The sequence below is a fragment of the Anopheles nili genome, chromosome 2 (genome assembly GCF_943737925.1).
Source record: "Anopheles nili chromosome 2, idAnoNiliSN_F5_01, whole genome shotgun sequence".
Classification (NCBI taxonomy): Eukaryota; Metazoa; Arthropoda; class Insecta; order Diptera; family Culicidae; genus Anopheles; species Anopheles nili.
In genome coordinates this window covers 45,900,464-45,917,378 of record NC_071291.1, presented here as the reverse complement: position 1 = coordinate 45,917,378, position 16,915 = coordinate 45,900,464, and the positions used below count along the sequence as shown (strand labels likewise).

Here is a 16,915-nt window from a genome sequence, read left to right as displayed (position 1 = left end):
AGAACAGTTTGTGGCGAATGCTGGAAGGTGATAAAAACGGAACGAATAGAATTGCACTGAAGCCAGTGGAAGACAATTGTAGCTGGCAAATGAGAACGAGAACGTTGAGATGATTATGAGGAAAGCGTAAACTAATAGGTTGTAAGAAAATGAAGCGAAAGTCACAAGGAAACTTAGGAAACACCGGTCCGGCACGGGGGAAAAAACCGGTCGGCCAGCTACGGACTGAATGTCATTTGTCCATCATCATCACCATACGCATCTCAGGAAAGGGACAAGTGAGCATTTTGTTCTAGTGTTTCCGCTGTGTTGCTGTCTAGTATTGCCCGTCAGCGTCTTTCGTTTCGACCAGAGGACATCCGCCAACGGAAGGTGGTAGAAAACGGCAGGAAAGCGAAGCGATGGTTCAGAGTGTGAACGAGGTTTGCTAAGGCGCGAAGGCACGAGACAAAAGAAAGGATCTTGGACGTACGGTACTGTCTGCCTGCTCCGTCGGTACATCGAAAGACTCATGCAAAACGTGTAGCTGGAAGGAGCAAGAAGGCGTTAAATATATTTGGAACATTGTGAATTCCTTTCTACTGCAACGTAGTTGCGGTAATATTAGCGAGCGTGTGGTATGATGGCGGTTGTAGCAAAATTCGGACACTTCGCACCGACAGGATGAAACCGAATGCGGCTGACGCCAGACGAGAGAAAGAACCAGCGTTCCTGCAAAAGGGACACTTTGGTAGGGCGCAGTTGTGGTGAGTGAGGGCGTATGTTTATTTAAGTATGCATGTATGTATGATGAGGCGTGTATGTTTCGCGAATGCGTGAGGGTCATGGTTTGTGAACTTAACTAGGGAAAACCGCAACGAATGCACCTATCCATACTCCTACGGTTCCTTCAAGAGCAAACAAACTCACCCAAGGCGAGGATGAGCAGAAAACCAGCTGTGGCCAAATGTTCCAAGTATCAGAGATCTATAATTCGTCACTTACGCCCACGTACGAGAAGAGAGAGAGAGAACGCGAATGTAGCAATTAAACTAATTAAAGCCAAACGCTACCGCTGTCTTTGGAACGGCTCCTAAAAGAAACTAAAAGACGGATATGGAAAAGGAACGTTGGCCGGTATTCCTTCGTGGTTTATTTTTTGTTGTTGCTTGCACGCTTGTGGACCTGGCTCTTTCGCTTGCTGGTCCGCTCTATAGCAATGGGACTATTTTTTCCCCCATCGGAAAGGCTCGTGTGCTACAAGTTGTTTTTTTTTCGTTTGTATCGCAAAGGTACAAAGAGAGCATGTACCAGGCGAAAGAATTTCACCGCGAAGCTCCACCCTGCGTTGGTGATTGAGTTTCCTTTCTGTAGTGATTCGAATGTTGTCCTACGTCTCCGTTTGCCAACTCGGCCGGTAGTGTTCCTTTACGGAGATTTGTGCGGGTGTGTGTGTTTAGATTGGATGGGACGGATTGATGAGATGCGTGCATGCGTGCGTGCGGGGATTCCATGTTCCGAGGGTACGGGATGATTAGTTCTGTAAGCCCACTAGCAACTAAGCGCTACCGTAGCAAGTAAGATATGTAGCGCAAGACGCAAGACAAACAATATAATAATAGAGTAGGACGGGCGGGCGGACACACGATAGCTGAGCAATGAGGCAGTGAATAACTGGCGAACTGGTTTAATACTTTAAGCATTACTCTTTTTTTTGTTTCTCCTTTTTTTTTTATTTCGGTAACTACATTAGTGTAACTGTGTAAGAAACTGGGAACCGCGCAAAACACGTATGGCCACACGCGGCGAGATATACATTCGACATTACAAACCTAGAATTGTGCAAAGCAAACACGGCAACTCTCACCCTACAACACAAAGCAACGAGATTCATAATGAGGAACGAGTGAACTACTATTAAACTTAGCGTAAGTTACTTTAATCGGGAGGGATCTGGGAGGGGGGGGGGGAGGGGAAGATGAAGATTAGGTGTAATTTTGGAGCAACAAAAAGAAGTAAAAACCTAATGGACGATAGGCGCAAAGAAAAATAGTGTGAATCGCGACCGCGTGGTGAGAGGAAAGTATAAAAGACATACGCAAGGCAAATGGTCAAGTCAAAAGGGCCGTGGAAAACGGTAATAATGGGTAAGGTTGGAAAGTCCTTCTCATCACTTCGTGATTTTGAGGCACGCACCACTCAAGTGGATCCGACAGTTACGATACCACAGATTGAGAGGGCAGTAGAACAAGCAAGGACGGTGCCGTTGTCCTGAAAAGTAGTATTTCCTAGCAGCAGAAGGAAGCAGAAGAGTTCGTAGAACGATGGAGAAACATAGTCACACCCGAAGGCCACGGAGGTAGCGTGTGTGTGTGTGTGTGTATGAACGGAACACCGCATGCCGACACGGACGGAGTAGGCTATGTAAGAGAAGCAGGCTGTTGCCGTCCCGTCATGTTACCTTCTCTGACGCACCTGAAATGCCGTGATGCACTAGGAAAAGAGCCGAACGCGAGAGTAGATAAGACAGTAATTAAGCTCGTAGGACATAGATTGAGAGAGAGAGAGAGAGAGAGAGAGAGAGAGGCGAAGATGTGGCAGGTTTGCGCAAAAATGAGAGAAATGTGTGATATACAAAAAAGAAAACCCTAAATCGAAAACGTAACAAAAAAAAGAGGCAAGCAAGAATGACGACGAATCAATTATAGTTATTTTAAAAATGAAACAAAAAAAACAGAAGATAAGCAGATTGAACGAAAGTAAAATAAAACTGGGATGAAGAAGGTGAATTCAGAGTGACGAAAAAAAAAGTGGATATAAAATAAAACATTGTCGTTTTCGTTTTTCAATTGTTCCGAAAGTGGCAAAGGAAAGAGGCCGTAAAGTGCTCCGCCACACCTTGGTACTGATACAACGGGGATTTATTTCGTTTTCATTGTTTATTTGTTGTTTTATCCCATAATGTTATCAAATCTAATTTTTATGACTTGTTGCAAATGTTATGTTTTGCTTTCGCTACTTTTACTTTTCGCAACTCACTCCTTGTGGTTTTGTTCTGTTTTGTTGGCGTTTGTTAATCGAATGCTGCAAAACGTGCATCGCGCCGTGGGCTCGATTTGACTTCCATGAAATTGCTTAAAGTTGTCGTTAATTTCCGTTACTGCTCGGCTTTTGAATATCCCACACAGCTGGCCTAATGTTTTGGCGTACTGAAAAACCATGTCCCGCGCTCATGGTTGGAACAATACAGGTCTCGTCATTGCCGAAAAAAAAACATGTACCAGCTAAGCGGCAAAAGTGCGCGGCATGAACTATGAGCGGAATTAAATCTACCGAATAACTAGCAACTGAACGATTGGTTAAATCCACGTGCCCTATCGAAGAAAGCTATGACACATTGAAATTGGTTAGGAGAATACTTGTTCGTTTTTGTTAGCTAATCAAGAGCAACCGTATCTAGCGAAAGCTACGAGGTATGACCGCAAGTTAACTCAATCTGACTGCTACTGGTTCAACGCCTCGCTAGTCTAGTGTTGATGATTATGCGTTTCAACTTGATAAACCACTTCCAAGCATTCGATGAATACGCAGTTAAAACCTTACGTTACGGCCCGGCCGGTTCGTCCGATGTAGAATAGTCTAGTCCCTTGCTAATATCGACAATTCGGTGTGATTGCTTGAGGCATTTGCTTTGGCGTGTTTTGGAATTATGAGTTCTCTCTGCTCGTTTCGCGCTTCAAACGTTTCGCCTGCGGTAAGGCGCTCAGGATAAAATGTAATGCGTGATGATTTGGTCGATGTGATTTGATTGATTTGATGTTGATTTTTGATTTTCCCGAATTACTAAACAGCTTCAGCTTTTGTGGCAAGGCATCTGTGTTACAGCGAAAAACGGTACATTTGTCCGAGCACACAAGCAAATCGTTCGCAACCTAAAACTGAGCTAAAACTCAACCGTTCGCTATGTGTCTGTTAATCATGTTTCGTTTGTTTGTACCTGGTGCAAGCGAAATCAATGTTCTTCTCTCCACCGCCATTGTGAACCATTGGTATGAATGGAAAACAACCAAAAAAACACCCTCGCTCTCGTTTGCTACGTTGCTCCCTCGACATTGTATGTTGTGCATCATTGCGAAGAATAATGTATAAATGGTAAAATCCGTCGCTGCTGACGGGTTTGCTTACAATCGTTCGGAAAATTGTTTTTCCATCCTTATTCACATCTGCCCGCACTCTGCTAGCATACAAGTCGTTTTCTTCCGCAGCACAAACCTCTCTACATCGTAAAAAAAACGCTAACCGATACTGGCTAGCGTTGCATCTGAGCAGCATTTTGATTCGATCCTTTCGCCTACAAAAGGGACATTTTGCTTCGAATGTGAGTCGGTTACGTGTTTTTGTTTAACACTGAGTGTATTCTATCGTTACGATTACATTACTCTGCAGCCTTCGAGAGAGGTATCTGCAGGTCTGTGTGTCGGTACAACTCACAGTATGTACATCCTCCCGGTGGAGGTGCTTTCCTTACTCTCGTACCAATGCGAGACTCTCTCTGCTTGAGAACTGGTTACGGTGGCTACCCGTGTCTCCCATCGGGACCCATCGAATAAAGTAGACTCGTTTTTCAGGTTCGTTAATTATACAAGCACAAAATATACATTCAACAACTAAACGTTAAGCAACATGTCTCGAGGCATATACATAACAAATATAATACACACCTAGTAGCGTAACCTAATTATTTTAGTCTTCACAGGCGCTCATCGTCGTTTCATCGTTTCCAGGCAGCCGTCTCATTCACAACCAAACAAAAGTAAACATTACAAATACTGCTAGAGTCCGGCTCATTTCTGGATCCCTGGTGGATCGATTTGACGAGGAGCATTAACTAATCATTGTGTAAAGCGGAATTCAATTTTGATGCAAAAGAGCTTGAAAAATAAACCCCTAGCGGGTGGTGTGAATGTGAAAGTATACAACGGAACTCCCTTGTTGGAATTGGCATTCAACGCATCTAACACGTCCTCCACGAAGGGAACGCACAGCTAGCTAGAAGCCACCTTCATATGTGCAGTTATCCGATTTGCGCTGTGCCGTACTGGCGTATGTCTAATTACTGGAAACAGCGGCAATACGGCCCCAAAGCAGTTTGTGCGTATTGATGGATGGCGATGATGTGAAGTTGATTATCTACCGTGCCGTTTACAGCGTAACGTCACCAAAATCCTGCAGCCACTTCTCGTAGGCAACCAAACTTTGTGGTGCAACCGAGCGGCGGATGCGCTTGAGGGAGTTGTGAAAATCGCTCTCCCGAATGCTGCGAAGCTTTGTTGGGTCCATATTTTTCACTTCCTCGACGTTTAGTTCTGCAAAAACAAAAAACACCAAATCGTGTTGGGTGAGTGCAATGAAAAACATATGCTGTTACGGTTCAGTCAGCTTCCTACCTCTTATTGGTTCCAATGCAGCATCACGTGCGAGTGCTGTTAGGTCGGAACCGGAATATCCTTCGGTGAGAAGTGCCAAGCGGGACAGATCCGCATCACTCAAAGGGCTTCCTTGTTTCTGAAGCAATCGCCTTAGCAGCAACTCGCGAGTATCGCGATCGGGCAAAGTAACGTAAACGCGCTTTGGAAAACGACGCAAAGCCGCCTCGTCCAGCTCCTGTGGCCGATTCGTGGCAGCCATCACGACAATTTTGTCTGCCTCAGAGTTGGCCGGGAGACCATCGAACTGCACGAGAAATTCCGTCTTCAGCCGGCGTGTGGCTTCATGTTCGTTGCTACTGCGCTCGGATAGCACCGAATCGACTTCGTCGATAAAGATGATCGATGGCTGCAGCTCACGTGCGACCGCAAACAGGGCCCGTACTAGCTTCTCACCATCGCCCACGTACTTGCTCGTCAGCGTGGCTGCTGATATGCTGAAAAACGTGGCAGAACACTCCGTGGCGACTGCTCGAGCGAGCAGAGTTTTCCCGTTCCCCGGGGGACCGAACAGAAGCAAACCTTTGGCGGGTGTCCGCAACCCGGTAAAGAGCTCAGGACGTACGGAAGGCAGGATGACCATTTCCTGGAGAGCCTGCTTCGCTACTTCCTGCCCTGCGATGTCCAGCCATTGCACCTTAGCACCTCCTTCCACGATCTCGTCCATAATGATCTGCACCAGCTTCGGTTCTACTCCCTTTACGGAGATTTGTGGCTGTTGCTGCTGCGGTTGCTGCTGACCGGCGAGTGGAGTTTTGGAACGTGGTGGTGGCGTATTTTTGGTACCGTAACCGTTGCTAGCCTTTCGTATTGGCGAACTTCCAGGAATCTGTAAAAAAAACGAATTGCAGCAAAAAAAGCGTCATTTATCGGAAGAGTCGCAGGAGAAATTTGCGAGTACTCACGGAAAACTGCCGTCTGATGGCGGGTGGCGTTGCGGCCGGTTTTGGCACAATCTTTGGCATGCCTGCACCACCGCCAGCGGTGTTGCTTCCGTATGCCGTTCCATTACCGAGCCCTCCGGCGATTCCGCCACTGCCAACGCCAGTGGGAGTTGTCCTGGTGCCGCCCATGCTTCGCGGCAGGGTTTGCGATTTATTCATCACCCCCAGATTACCCGGACGCTTGTAGCCAACTGTTAATTTCCGTCCGGATGCTATGTATGCATTACGCCAGTGGCGATAGATTCATGTCCAATGGTGTCCCGAAAAGTAAGGAAAAGAGAAACACAACGATGGGATAAGTTGATATGTGTTAGACGAGGGCATTTCGGGAGATAAATTACAGACTTGGTGCTCTGAGACTGGGGTCAAAATTTTCCTTTGAACACCCATTACTTATCAGTCTGTGAGGGTAAAGGGGTGCAATTTTAAATTCATTTTAAAACGGAAATCAAATGTTCCGTGTATTTGGTCGGTTTGTTAATTGGAAGACTACGGGTTTGCCAAGCGTGAAAAAATATACTTTTGTCGTCTCTTTCTACTGATTAGTAATACATTTTCTGACCACTAATACTTTTTATGCTTCAGCTTGCTATTATCTACTTTAAATACGTGTTGCTTGGGATGTTTTGCTTACAAAAAAAGTGATTTGTTCAAAGTATAGTAAACAAAAACATAATGAGAATCGTAGAAAACAAGCTGCATGCGGTTAAAGGATTTGGAGTTGGTCAGCTTAAACCCAATAGAAAGAAGCCATAGATAAAACATTTAACGGCCGGTTTAAAAGGTTTGTCAACAAGGAACCTTTTTTCACCCCAGAATAGCATGGATTAAAAAGTGGGGCCACTTCTTTAACCATTAACTTCCGACGTGTTGACATTGGATGAAGGTGTTGTAAGAATGATGTTACATCTATGGCCTACAAGCGCTTAAAAGAAACACAAATGCATAAGGCAGTGATATCGTATTACTTTGCCTAACAGCAGATTAAAATGATTAATAGAAACAAGACTTTACGAACATAATATTTCGTATTACAAATCAAAAATAGAATGATATTGTTCGATTTTTCTCGAGCCAGTGTTTATATCGCAATACTGCAAACAAAAAATGGTTTCGTCATAAAAACTCAAGCCTTTGTTTCAATTTGTATACGATGCTTCTTCCTTTGGTTTCCTTAATATGAGCCTTTTCTACGATAGGTGCGAATGTTTAGCGGCTAAGGTGTTATTACCAAGTCTTAAACGATAAAGTGTGTCGAGAGACTCTTGTGTATAATATTCTGCATTGTTGTCTCGGTGTACAAGAGGCAAAAAGAACCGCCGCAAATTTTCCGTCGATGAGCACGAATAACACCGGTTGGTCGCAGAACATACCCGCACAGATTATTGCTCTATGGACGGTCGTTGTGTTGTGGGAGGGCTTACCTTCGTTGTTCGTCTGTTTAATGGTCGGCGTGTTTGGTGCATCAGACGATGCAATCGCCGTTCGTGCCGAGCCTTTCGAAGATGCCATCGTAGCTGGGCGGTGGGAAGAAACGCTATTTTCATGCAACGATAATATTTTGTTCTCAGTATTGTACAACTTGGATTTGGGCTCCCGATAGGAACTGTCACTTCCATCAGGACTCGTGAGATCGCCCGTGGATCTCAGATAGGATGGGATGAACATAGGCAGTTTAAACTTTTTGTGACATGTTTGCCCACCATTGGTGCTGGTTACACTTTTTGGGGAATGCGAGGACGAAGAGGAGGTAGTTGATGCATTGTAAACGGCAGATGTTGTTGTGGGGGTGTTGCCGCTCTGTTCGTCCGTACTTAGCGTGAATGTGTTCTGGCGTCGTAATGGTGATTGGTTGTGATTTTTTTCATTATGTTTGTTTTCGATCAACTCAAGCCTTTTAGCTTCCAACATAAGTTCTAGCAGGAGAGGGAATGGGAAGCGAAAATAAGACACATAGCCGAGGATAACTTAAAACAACAGACACAAATAAAGTGAACATATAAAATCGTCAAGTCGTTATAATAAGTGCGCGCGAAAAAGTAACTAACAACTCAGTCAAATGGAACTACACATAATGCTGCTACGTGTGAACAATCGTGTGCGAATCTTAACTATCTTTTTTTTCTCGGTCCTACTGTGAAGAATTACCCATAACAAATTAAACAAACCGAGATACATGGTCATACGTGCTAGTGAGCGCGCTTTAATGCACATCCTTCCTATTTACTGGAGCTCATACGTACCCAGGAACTGCAAACGATCGCGTGCCATTGAAAGATTGGTTTGCATTTTATCATGCAATCGCTGTGCACGCTCCCAAACCTCTCCACGGCCACCCCAACATTCGACGGCAATGCCACGTTCCAATTCCAATATGCCTTTACGATAGAGCTCGATGGCTAATTCCTTTTGATCTGCAAATAAGAGGAGATAAGAATAAGGGTTAGGATCTGATTTGATAAAAAACATTTAAAATCGTTTTGTAGTGATGTAAATAAAAAAAAACAATTTCGATAATTATGTCGTATAATGTATAATTTCAATCAACTATAATTGGAATCGATTTTTTTTGTAATATATACTATAGCTACCTAAAATGCACTTAGGTTAAGTGGACAAGTTTATTATTCGTTTTATTTAACACGCCATAAACTTTATAAACTTCGAATATGATCAACATTCACTAAAGTCGATGGTCATGGTCATGGTGTCTTGAATTCATATTCAAATTTATTGAACTCTTTAATTCGATATTATAAGAGCATTATTACTCCAGAAGTTGCATAAATTTGTGATTTCGTTGAAACGAAATACCGACGAGAATACGACTAGGTTACAAAAATAAGATAACGACAAAAGAATACATACGGCACTTGGCATATTTCTTATCTATTTACACATCGAGAAATTGAAAAAAGGAAGAATACGCATCATGATACGAAACCAATCTTTGCCGACAACATGCATGCCAACGTGAAATTCATAGCTCAGGCCGCATTCGTTTTCCCAAAGAGAAGCAAATATTTTGTGGCGAAAAAAAATGCATATGAAAATTTTTGGCCTCCAGCCTTGTGGGAGGATATTGGTTTATCATTTCGTTAGCAGCAGGCGCTAGCACAAGGACCGCATTTCATTATCGCGCTGAAAACAATGAATGAAACATTTTGAATGGAATTTTTTTATAAAAAGCTTTACATACAACTCCAACGATTGTGAGTTAAATACGAAATGAAGAATTAGATAATCACACGAATGATAAGATGCACATCAATTTAACTTAAGTTTAAGTTTTATTGTTTTGAAGATGCCAGAAATTCGTGTAGCTGCTTATCAGGATGGCTCACTAAACACATCAAAAGTGTGTCAAGTGTTTCATCCGTTAACAGGCAAGAATACGCAAGGATGTCGCAAAGATACGAGCATCCTTTCAGTATCACACCTGTGGTGTATGTGCTACCGTTGGCAAGATGTGTGCTGTCAGCGTGTTTGTCGAGTGCAAGAGTGTCTGACAATTTGTCGACACAATGGAGACGAGGCGGCAACTAAAGAGGCGCATGATGTGTCATTTTTGCACACAAAACCATTTCTCAAGCCTCACAGACCAGCGGGCATACACGATGCCAGAAAATCTGCAACCAGTCGAAAGCCCTGGGGGAATTTTAAATTTAAAGGAGACCTTCGTCGGCTATGATCAACAGCAGCGCTAGAACATGCATTTATTAGCGACTCTTAACGATACATATAACGTGTGTGTTATATTTCAATAAGCCGTTAAACAAATATTGAAATAACAGCAAAATAATTCAAGAGCTCCACAAATGTTTCTTCTTGTCTATCCACGTGAAACAACCTCCTATAAAGCATCAAAAAGCAAACATCCCCAATACGAACTTCAGAAAAAAGTTGTCCACCCTAAACACATTCATAAATATGTTTGCCTTACAAGCTTACAGAGCACAGCAAGAGTTGAATCCTTTTTGGTTCTGCGTTGTAAATCCCCGTTATTCATCCTAACGAGGCTGCTTGCGTGCGGAAGGAAATGTGTAAGTTTCGATATTTCGTTCGACTGCGGCATTGCTGCTTGTTATACCGGCTGGCTGGCTGAAAAAAGGCCCGGTCATTCACTGTTGGATCGAATATTTATTGATTGATCGGTTTTGAGACGATATGGTGCAATGTCTGAACAAAAAGGCATGATTTTGTCAACTTTTTTCTTGATGTACAAACTGTGGGAGGTACGGTAAGTTGTAGCAAAAAAAAACATGTATGCGCACAGCGCGTTACATATTAATTCATCAATTAAAATTTATCTTTTTTTTGTCAGCTCCCAAATTGACCATGGTAAATGAATTTTCAAACTAATGACTACGAATGTTCCATCGCCAATCAAAATTCATCGCGCTTCACGCTTCACCGGACTCGTAAGTTTTCCTTCCCTCAGTTGCCACTTATCGGCGTTTAGAGTTTGTCGTGTGAATTCCGCAACTTTTAGCAGCATCATCGTCATGTTTGCTTGCGTAATATCAATAATCAAATATTACACCGCCACGATGCTCCTACCCTGCCTAACAACCTGCTACGGTTCCGTTTAAGCTTCTGTTTGCCTTTTATTCAAGTCCATTACCAGCGTGGGATATGTCGAATTTGCAGGGAGCTGGCTATAACCACGCAGTATACGGTGAGGGTGGCTGAATTATGCGCAGAATCGAGAATATGTTTCTTACTCCGGTACATGTGCTTAGGCAAGTGGGAGAGAAAAGCCTTTCGTATTATTTTGCGACATCCGGTTAATGTTGGCAAATTCTATAAACATACTGAAAAACAGTTGTGAAAAATATCATAGTGGTATATTTCCACATATCCTCATGAATAAACACATGACATTAAAAAAATCACATTGTTTACTAAAAAACAACCATGTCAAAAAATTCCAACAGAGAAATGGAACATACTAGATGCTTAGATTGACGTTATTAATCGATGCTGTATTTTACACCAGTAACACATGACAAGGATTAGAGGGAAACCCTCACACAGCATACTCCTCGAATAAATATCGCATATAAAATGATCATCGGAACAGACCCCGAAAGGTTGACAAATCTGATATAAAGACAATGACGAAAAAAGGACATGCGGCTCCACAAAGTTGAAGCTGTTTGTTATTACGTTGGTTAACCCATGAAAAAAAAATGTATAGCCAGGGAAAAAGGGCTCACGCTCTGCGGTTATGATAAGCATACGAATATCCTTTTTATATCTGATTCCTGTTCTCACAAGCGCAAAGCCTAACCATGCCAAAGTCAATGAAGTGCGGATTGGATGGCGGAGTGTTATAAATAGATTATCAGCAGGTGAACGATGCCTTGGGACCTGGATAACGGTAACAAGGCTATTTAATGTGATTAGCGTCCGTACAGCGAATGCATTATGCTAGAAACGTACACCTTACAGATGTGTGCATCAAACTGTCGTGTTGCACTTGATTTTATGCCGCAGCCCAACCTTGACAAGGGGAGCTAAAAACGGGTCAATTGCACGGCTCATTTGAGGTTATGAAAATTATTGGTCCGTGGGTAGAAACAAAAAAACAGCACAGGACATTCAAACAGCCACATTGCTTGGTACATCATTATTGAAAGGATTGTTTGCGGTGCTGGTGGCGTGCCACCACCCACAGGGTGCTATTTTTCCAGACCCATTAAAATAGTCGCGACACTACGTCGACCTCATGAACTTTCCCCCCACTTGCTGGCCATCGTGTGAAGTAGGGACATGAGGGGCTCAGACTAGTAAAGTGCATGAAAGGCTTCCAGGAAGAGGGCACACTATGTTTCATCAAGAGCATACTCCTTCGAGACACAAAAAAATGAGTCGCATGAAATAGCACAAACAGCGTAACCCCACCAGGATGATGTTGGAGTGAAATCGTTTTTGCACCTAGAGGCACACACGCCAAGGCAACTTGGTCATGAAGAATTTTCCTTAGTTCTAGTGTCTAGCTTCACTCGCAAACGCCATGGTTCGTTTTGCCCCGAGGGAGAAGGAAAAATGGTCGAACCATGGTTTTGTGCGTCTTTGTTTCAACTGTTTGGTTCTTTACGCTCCTCTTGAATAATGAATAGATAGCTAAAGGAACAAGCGCAAAGCGAATCTATTCTGCGCATAAAAATTGATTAAACATACCATATAGCATTTTGATGTTACCCTGTAGGCGATTATCTAAGTGTTATGTTCATACTATGGATAGTAAAATTAATAGCTTCAAATATTTTTGATATGCTTACACCCTATATAGATTCATATACTATTATGGACTAAACGTATCTTACCGAAACGATCAGTTATGAGAACAAGACTAAATAAAATACAATAGCAAAACTAGAATAGTATTCGATGATGGCGATGTTCAATGAAACATTATTCAATTCTCTTTGAATTTCATTTTGAGTAAAATATAAAAAATACCACCAAAAACAGTAGCTGCAAAGCTCGTTAGGTGAATGCTGAAGAAAAATGTACAGCACCGGCAACGAATCTATGCTATTCGCCGGACAATGTGGCGTTTGAAAGGATATCGATTGCGGTACCCTTAGAGCAAGGGCCACGTGGAGCGCCTGAATGGCATGTTCATAATGATATCTAGACTGACGGCATGATGTGCGTAAATAAAACCAGCTATTTACATGCGTATTCCTTTCTTTCCAAGGCTACCAACAATTGATACAGAAACCCATAAACCCCAGAAAATACCGAGGAAATGTGAATCAAAAACTCACCAAATGATAGTTGTGGTTTGATTACTAGTTAGAATATTCAGAATAAAATATTGAAATATCATACATGGCATTCTACACACAAAGAAAACTTTTTTTATCTTAACATATCATGAGGACATAAACGTGTTCACAGTGGCATTATATATGCAGCGTTCTAGTGCCCTAACAGCGGTGCATCCGTTAAGGAGGAAAAATAAAAATAAATTGAAACTCGATCAACGCAATCGATCGCGCAGTGAAGCGTGATTCATTAGCACTTCCAAAGCAGCGCCCTGTGCCGTAGTTTTTGCTGTTATTTCCGCAATCGTTGTTCGTGAATCTATGGGCTTTTTGCTAAGTCCAACGGTGCAACGAACCCCTATATCGACGGAACGTTATACATGCCGAGACACACCTGCACATAGCACATTCATGAAGTAGTATCGGCTTTATGCTCATGGCGTCGTCAGTTGTAAACGCAATGTGCTTCTTCCGTAAATTGCACAAATCGATGCCGAACGTGTTGAGGCGTAAAATACGATACGATCTAGCATGAACTAGTTGCTGATAGAACGATCAATTGAATTGATTGCTCTTGTTTATTTCAACAACGTTATGGCCAGTTTTAGGAAATCCTTTTTTTTCGATTATAAATCATAGGATTTCTGATCTCATTGAATTTTTTTATATTGCAAAAAATAAAACCCCATAAAGCGAGATGAGGAAAGTTTGTAATTTAAATTTAAAAAATATTTCGTTCCGTTCGGGTGAGAAAGTAAATAAATAGATAAAACCAAACTCACGGAAAACACAGTGCACGGTATGAGTATGTTATTACAAGTAACAAGATTAATTTTTCATCAGGGCGCGTCTGGAGGTATTGATTTTTTTATGTCCCACTTGTTTTTTGTCCTGCTGTGCTATTTAAACCGTCATTTCTCCCCATAAAGTATTTCATTCATACAGCCGTCTTTCGTCATTGTTGGGATAGAGCAAGGCATGTGCTACCACCCCGATATTATGTGCTCACGATGCAGCGCGAATATGCATGCTGTTCCATCGGACTTTCATGGGCATTCGTGATCATAATAACCAACACACCGTGTATGAGAGACGTTGCGTGAAACAAAAATGATTAGAAATTTTTCGAGGACACAACTATGGCTCATTTAGTAATCGCTTTAACCTTCCCGTGAGCTGTTCACTCAAGGACTACTGTAGCTGTAGAAGACATTTACTTACGCTCTTGCTTTGCCGGTTTGCAAAATCAAGGTGAACTTGGGGAAAAAATTCGTTTCATTGCGTGAGTCATCGTTGCTTTCAGGACGAAATGGCAAGGTGGCCAAAAAAGTATTCAAAGTGAACGACCTCAGCTCCAGCCGATGATTGGGCTGGGCGTGGAACACAAGGACTGCTGATCAAGTTTACCTTGAGAGCTCGACGGAGCGTTTGGCAAAGTGGTTGTTGATTTACGTCCATCAGTTAGAGTAGTGTTTTGGTGAGAAATTTACCGACAAAAAAGAAATCATAGTTTTCGACATTTACTTGTGGTTCCCAGAAGACTATGCACAACATTTCACAGCGACAGTGGGGCACCTAAAAAGCTTTCATTTCATATTGTTGGATAAGGCGTCGCTGCTGCAGCCAATTCTTTATGCTGCACTTTGCACTTTAATCAACGTGCAAAAGTGCAATGGAAGCAACCCACCACGACCACAGATATTCCGGGGAAAACGAAGAAAGGCACATATTTTCCTGGCAGCTACGTGCTTTGCAAGTTGAATCCCAAATCCTCGCTACCAGTCCCTGTAATCGTTCGCTGTGGAAAGCCAGACGACAAAAGGCACCATTCCTCCAACAGTTTTCTTTTCAGGAAGAATAAGTTCGTAGTGCAAGTTGCAGGAGAAAAAAAAGCTACATGGAAACAAGATTAATCACATCCTTTAAGACTCAATGGAAAGCATTTTGTCTTTTCTTTTTTAAGCTTGATGACCAACGAATGAGACTTTTGCCGCCAAGTTCGTTCCAAGGTAACATGCTCGGCAGCACAAAGCACAAAGTGCCCAGCTCGTCTACGGTGTGCGAATACCTCACTCGCCACTGACGGACGACTGGGGTGACATTTGAAGCGAAAATAATAAAAATAAATTTTATAACTTTGACACACCTGAATCGCAACGAATGGCACCGTCTGGAACGAAAGCCATGTAAGGCTAAATTCAAGTTCTCGGATGGCCCGTGCCGTCTCTAGACCTTGCTCAAGCAGGCAAGTTCCAAAGTTGACCGAAAGAAGCAATGCGAGTCTTACTCAGCCATCCTTATGCTTCGAGTATTCAGAAAGGGAGCCTTAAATTGTTCGTGCATTTTAAGACTAGTCTGGTATTTTGGACACACAAACACGATCCAGAGAACGAGAAAAGAATTTGCATAACCATGTTCAACGTTACCGGTGCTATAGGCTTTAGAATGGAAATTCCACAAAATGTTATAATGTAAGTCCTATAAGAGAAAAGTGTTTGAACTGCACCGAGCTTGTACAAATTCGCCAGATGACTATCAACTATCGTAAGACAAAGTGTTCTAAAATATGTTACGCGATAAGTTACCTTCGTTGTCCTCGTCGATCTTGAGTGCTTTGGAAATGTACTCAAAAGCGCGCCGGTGGTGATGCTTCTGCTTGGCCAGCAACGGATCGCCAGGACCTACCTGGCTCCCGCTGGCCGAACGCTGGATGGACATTTCGCGGCCTTCTCCGTTTACTAAAACGCCACTGTGCGATGATTGCAGCGGATGAGCTTGCTGCTGAGGTTCTGCTCCACTTTGCTGCTGCTCTTGCTGATGCAGTAGGCTGTACTGCTGGTGCTGCTGTTGCTGTGGGTAATGTGTGGTCGCCGAATGGATGCTGTGGCTGCTGTGGCGATGATGGTGATGATGATGATGATGCCCGTGATCGGTGTTGATGACGATTTCGAGGCCGCACTCTTTCTTCACCGGTTTGTACACAACCTTGGTGGTGAAGTTGTACACGTAACGAAAAACTATAAACAACTGATACAGCAGCGAACGAAGAACGTTAAACACAAAGATAACCGGAAATGAAATAATGTAAAGGTTTTGCTTGTGCACCGAGCCGCTGTCACATCGCTTGGCGCTCGAATTGTCTGCTGCGTCTCCTACAGGACCGGTTCCGCCGCTACCGCCACTACCGTTTCCGTCCAGAGTGCTGGACTCGCCGTCGTCGCTGGCGTCGTGCTGCTTGCTAATGCTGCCGGTGCGGGATTTTTTACTCGGCGATTTGCCAGCGGTGGTCAGCGTGTATTTATTTCGCACCATCGGTCACACAAGCAGGCTGATTTCGAACCACGACTTGCTGATTTTCTTTTCGTTCTATTTTCGCAATCCTCGACGAGAGATCTGACAATTGCTCTTTGATGAACAGATGCAGGTGACGAAGGGTTTTATCTATCCTATCTGATGTTGCTGCTGCTGACGACGACGTAAAAACCAGAATTCAAAACTGTTCGCTCGGTATCCATGAAAATAGAACGGCCGTTTTCTTCCGTATTCGCGTAGAAATCACTACACACTACGTACTTTAATGTGAACTCGAAGGCAGACACTGATGAGGATGGTTACCATAGCGAATAAGCGATTTTTTTTCTACTTGTGATATCCGTGCCCGAGAAAGGAAGTTGGCGTTGAACCGAAGAACAATTCACCATACACTACACACACGCATGTACGCTAA

At 43.1% G+C, this 16,915-nt stretch overlaps 1 protein-coding gene across 1 annotated transcript; it reads right to left on the bottom strand.

Annotated features, from left to right (window-relative positions):
- Positions 1 to 5,181: 5,181 nt before the first annotated feature.
- Positions 5,182 to 16,500, bottom strand: LOC128731780 (spastin). The gene is made up of 7 exons (XM_053824920.1): positions 16,123 to 16,500; positions 15,774 to 15,999; positions 8,653 to 8,823; positions 6,502 to 6,621; positions 6,371 to 6,432; positions 5,427 to 6,267; positions 5,182 to 5,345 (listed from the first exon to the last, which is right to left on the bottom strand). The coding sequence occupies exons 1-7, from the start codon at positions 16,498 to 16,500 to the stop codon at positions 5,182 to 5,184; spliced, it is 1,962 nt and encodes a 653-aa protein (XP_053680895.1).
- Between the last annotated feature and the right edge of the window lie 415 nt (positions 16,501 to 16,915).

Coding starts and splice junctions, on each gene's coding strand:
- LOC128731780 (XM_053824920.1), bottom strand. CDS start 16,500: ATGGTGCGAAATAAATACACGCTGACCACCGCTGGCAAATCGCCGAGT. Junction 6,268..6,370: donor CCATCAGACGGCAGTTTTCC/GTGAGTACTCGC, acceptor CCAATACGAAAG/GCTAGCAACGGTTACGGTAC. Junction 5,346..5,426: donor TGCATTGGAACCAATAAGAG/GTAGGAAGCTGA, acceptor TTGTTTTTGCAG/AACTAAACGTCGAGGAAGTG.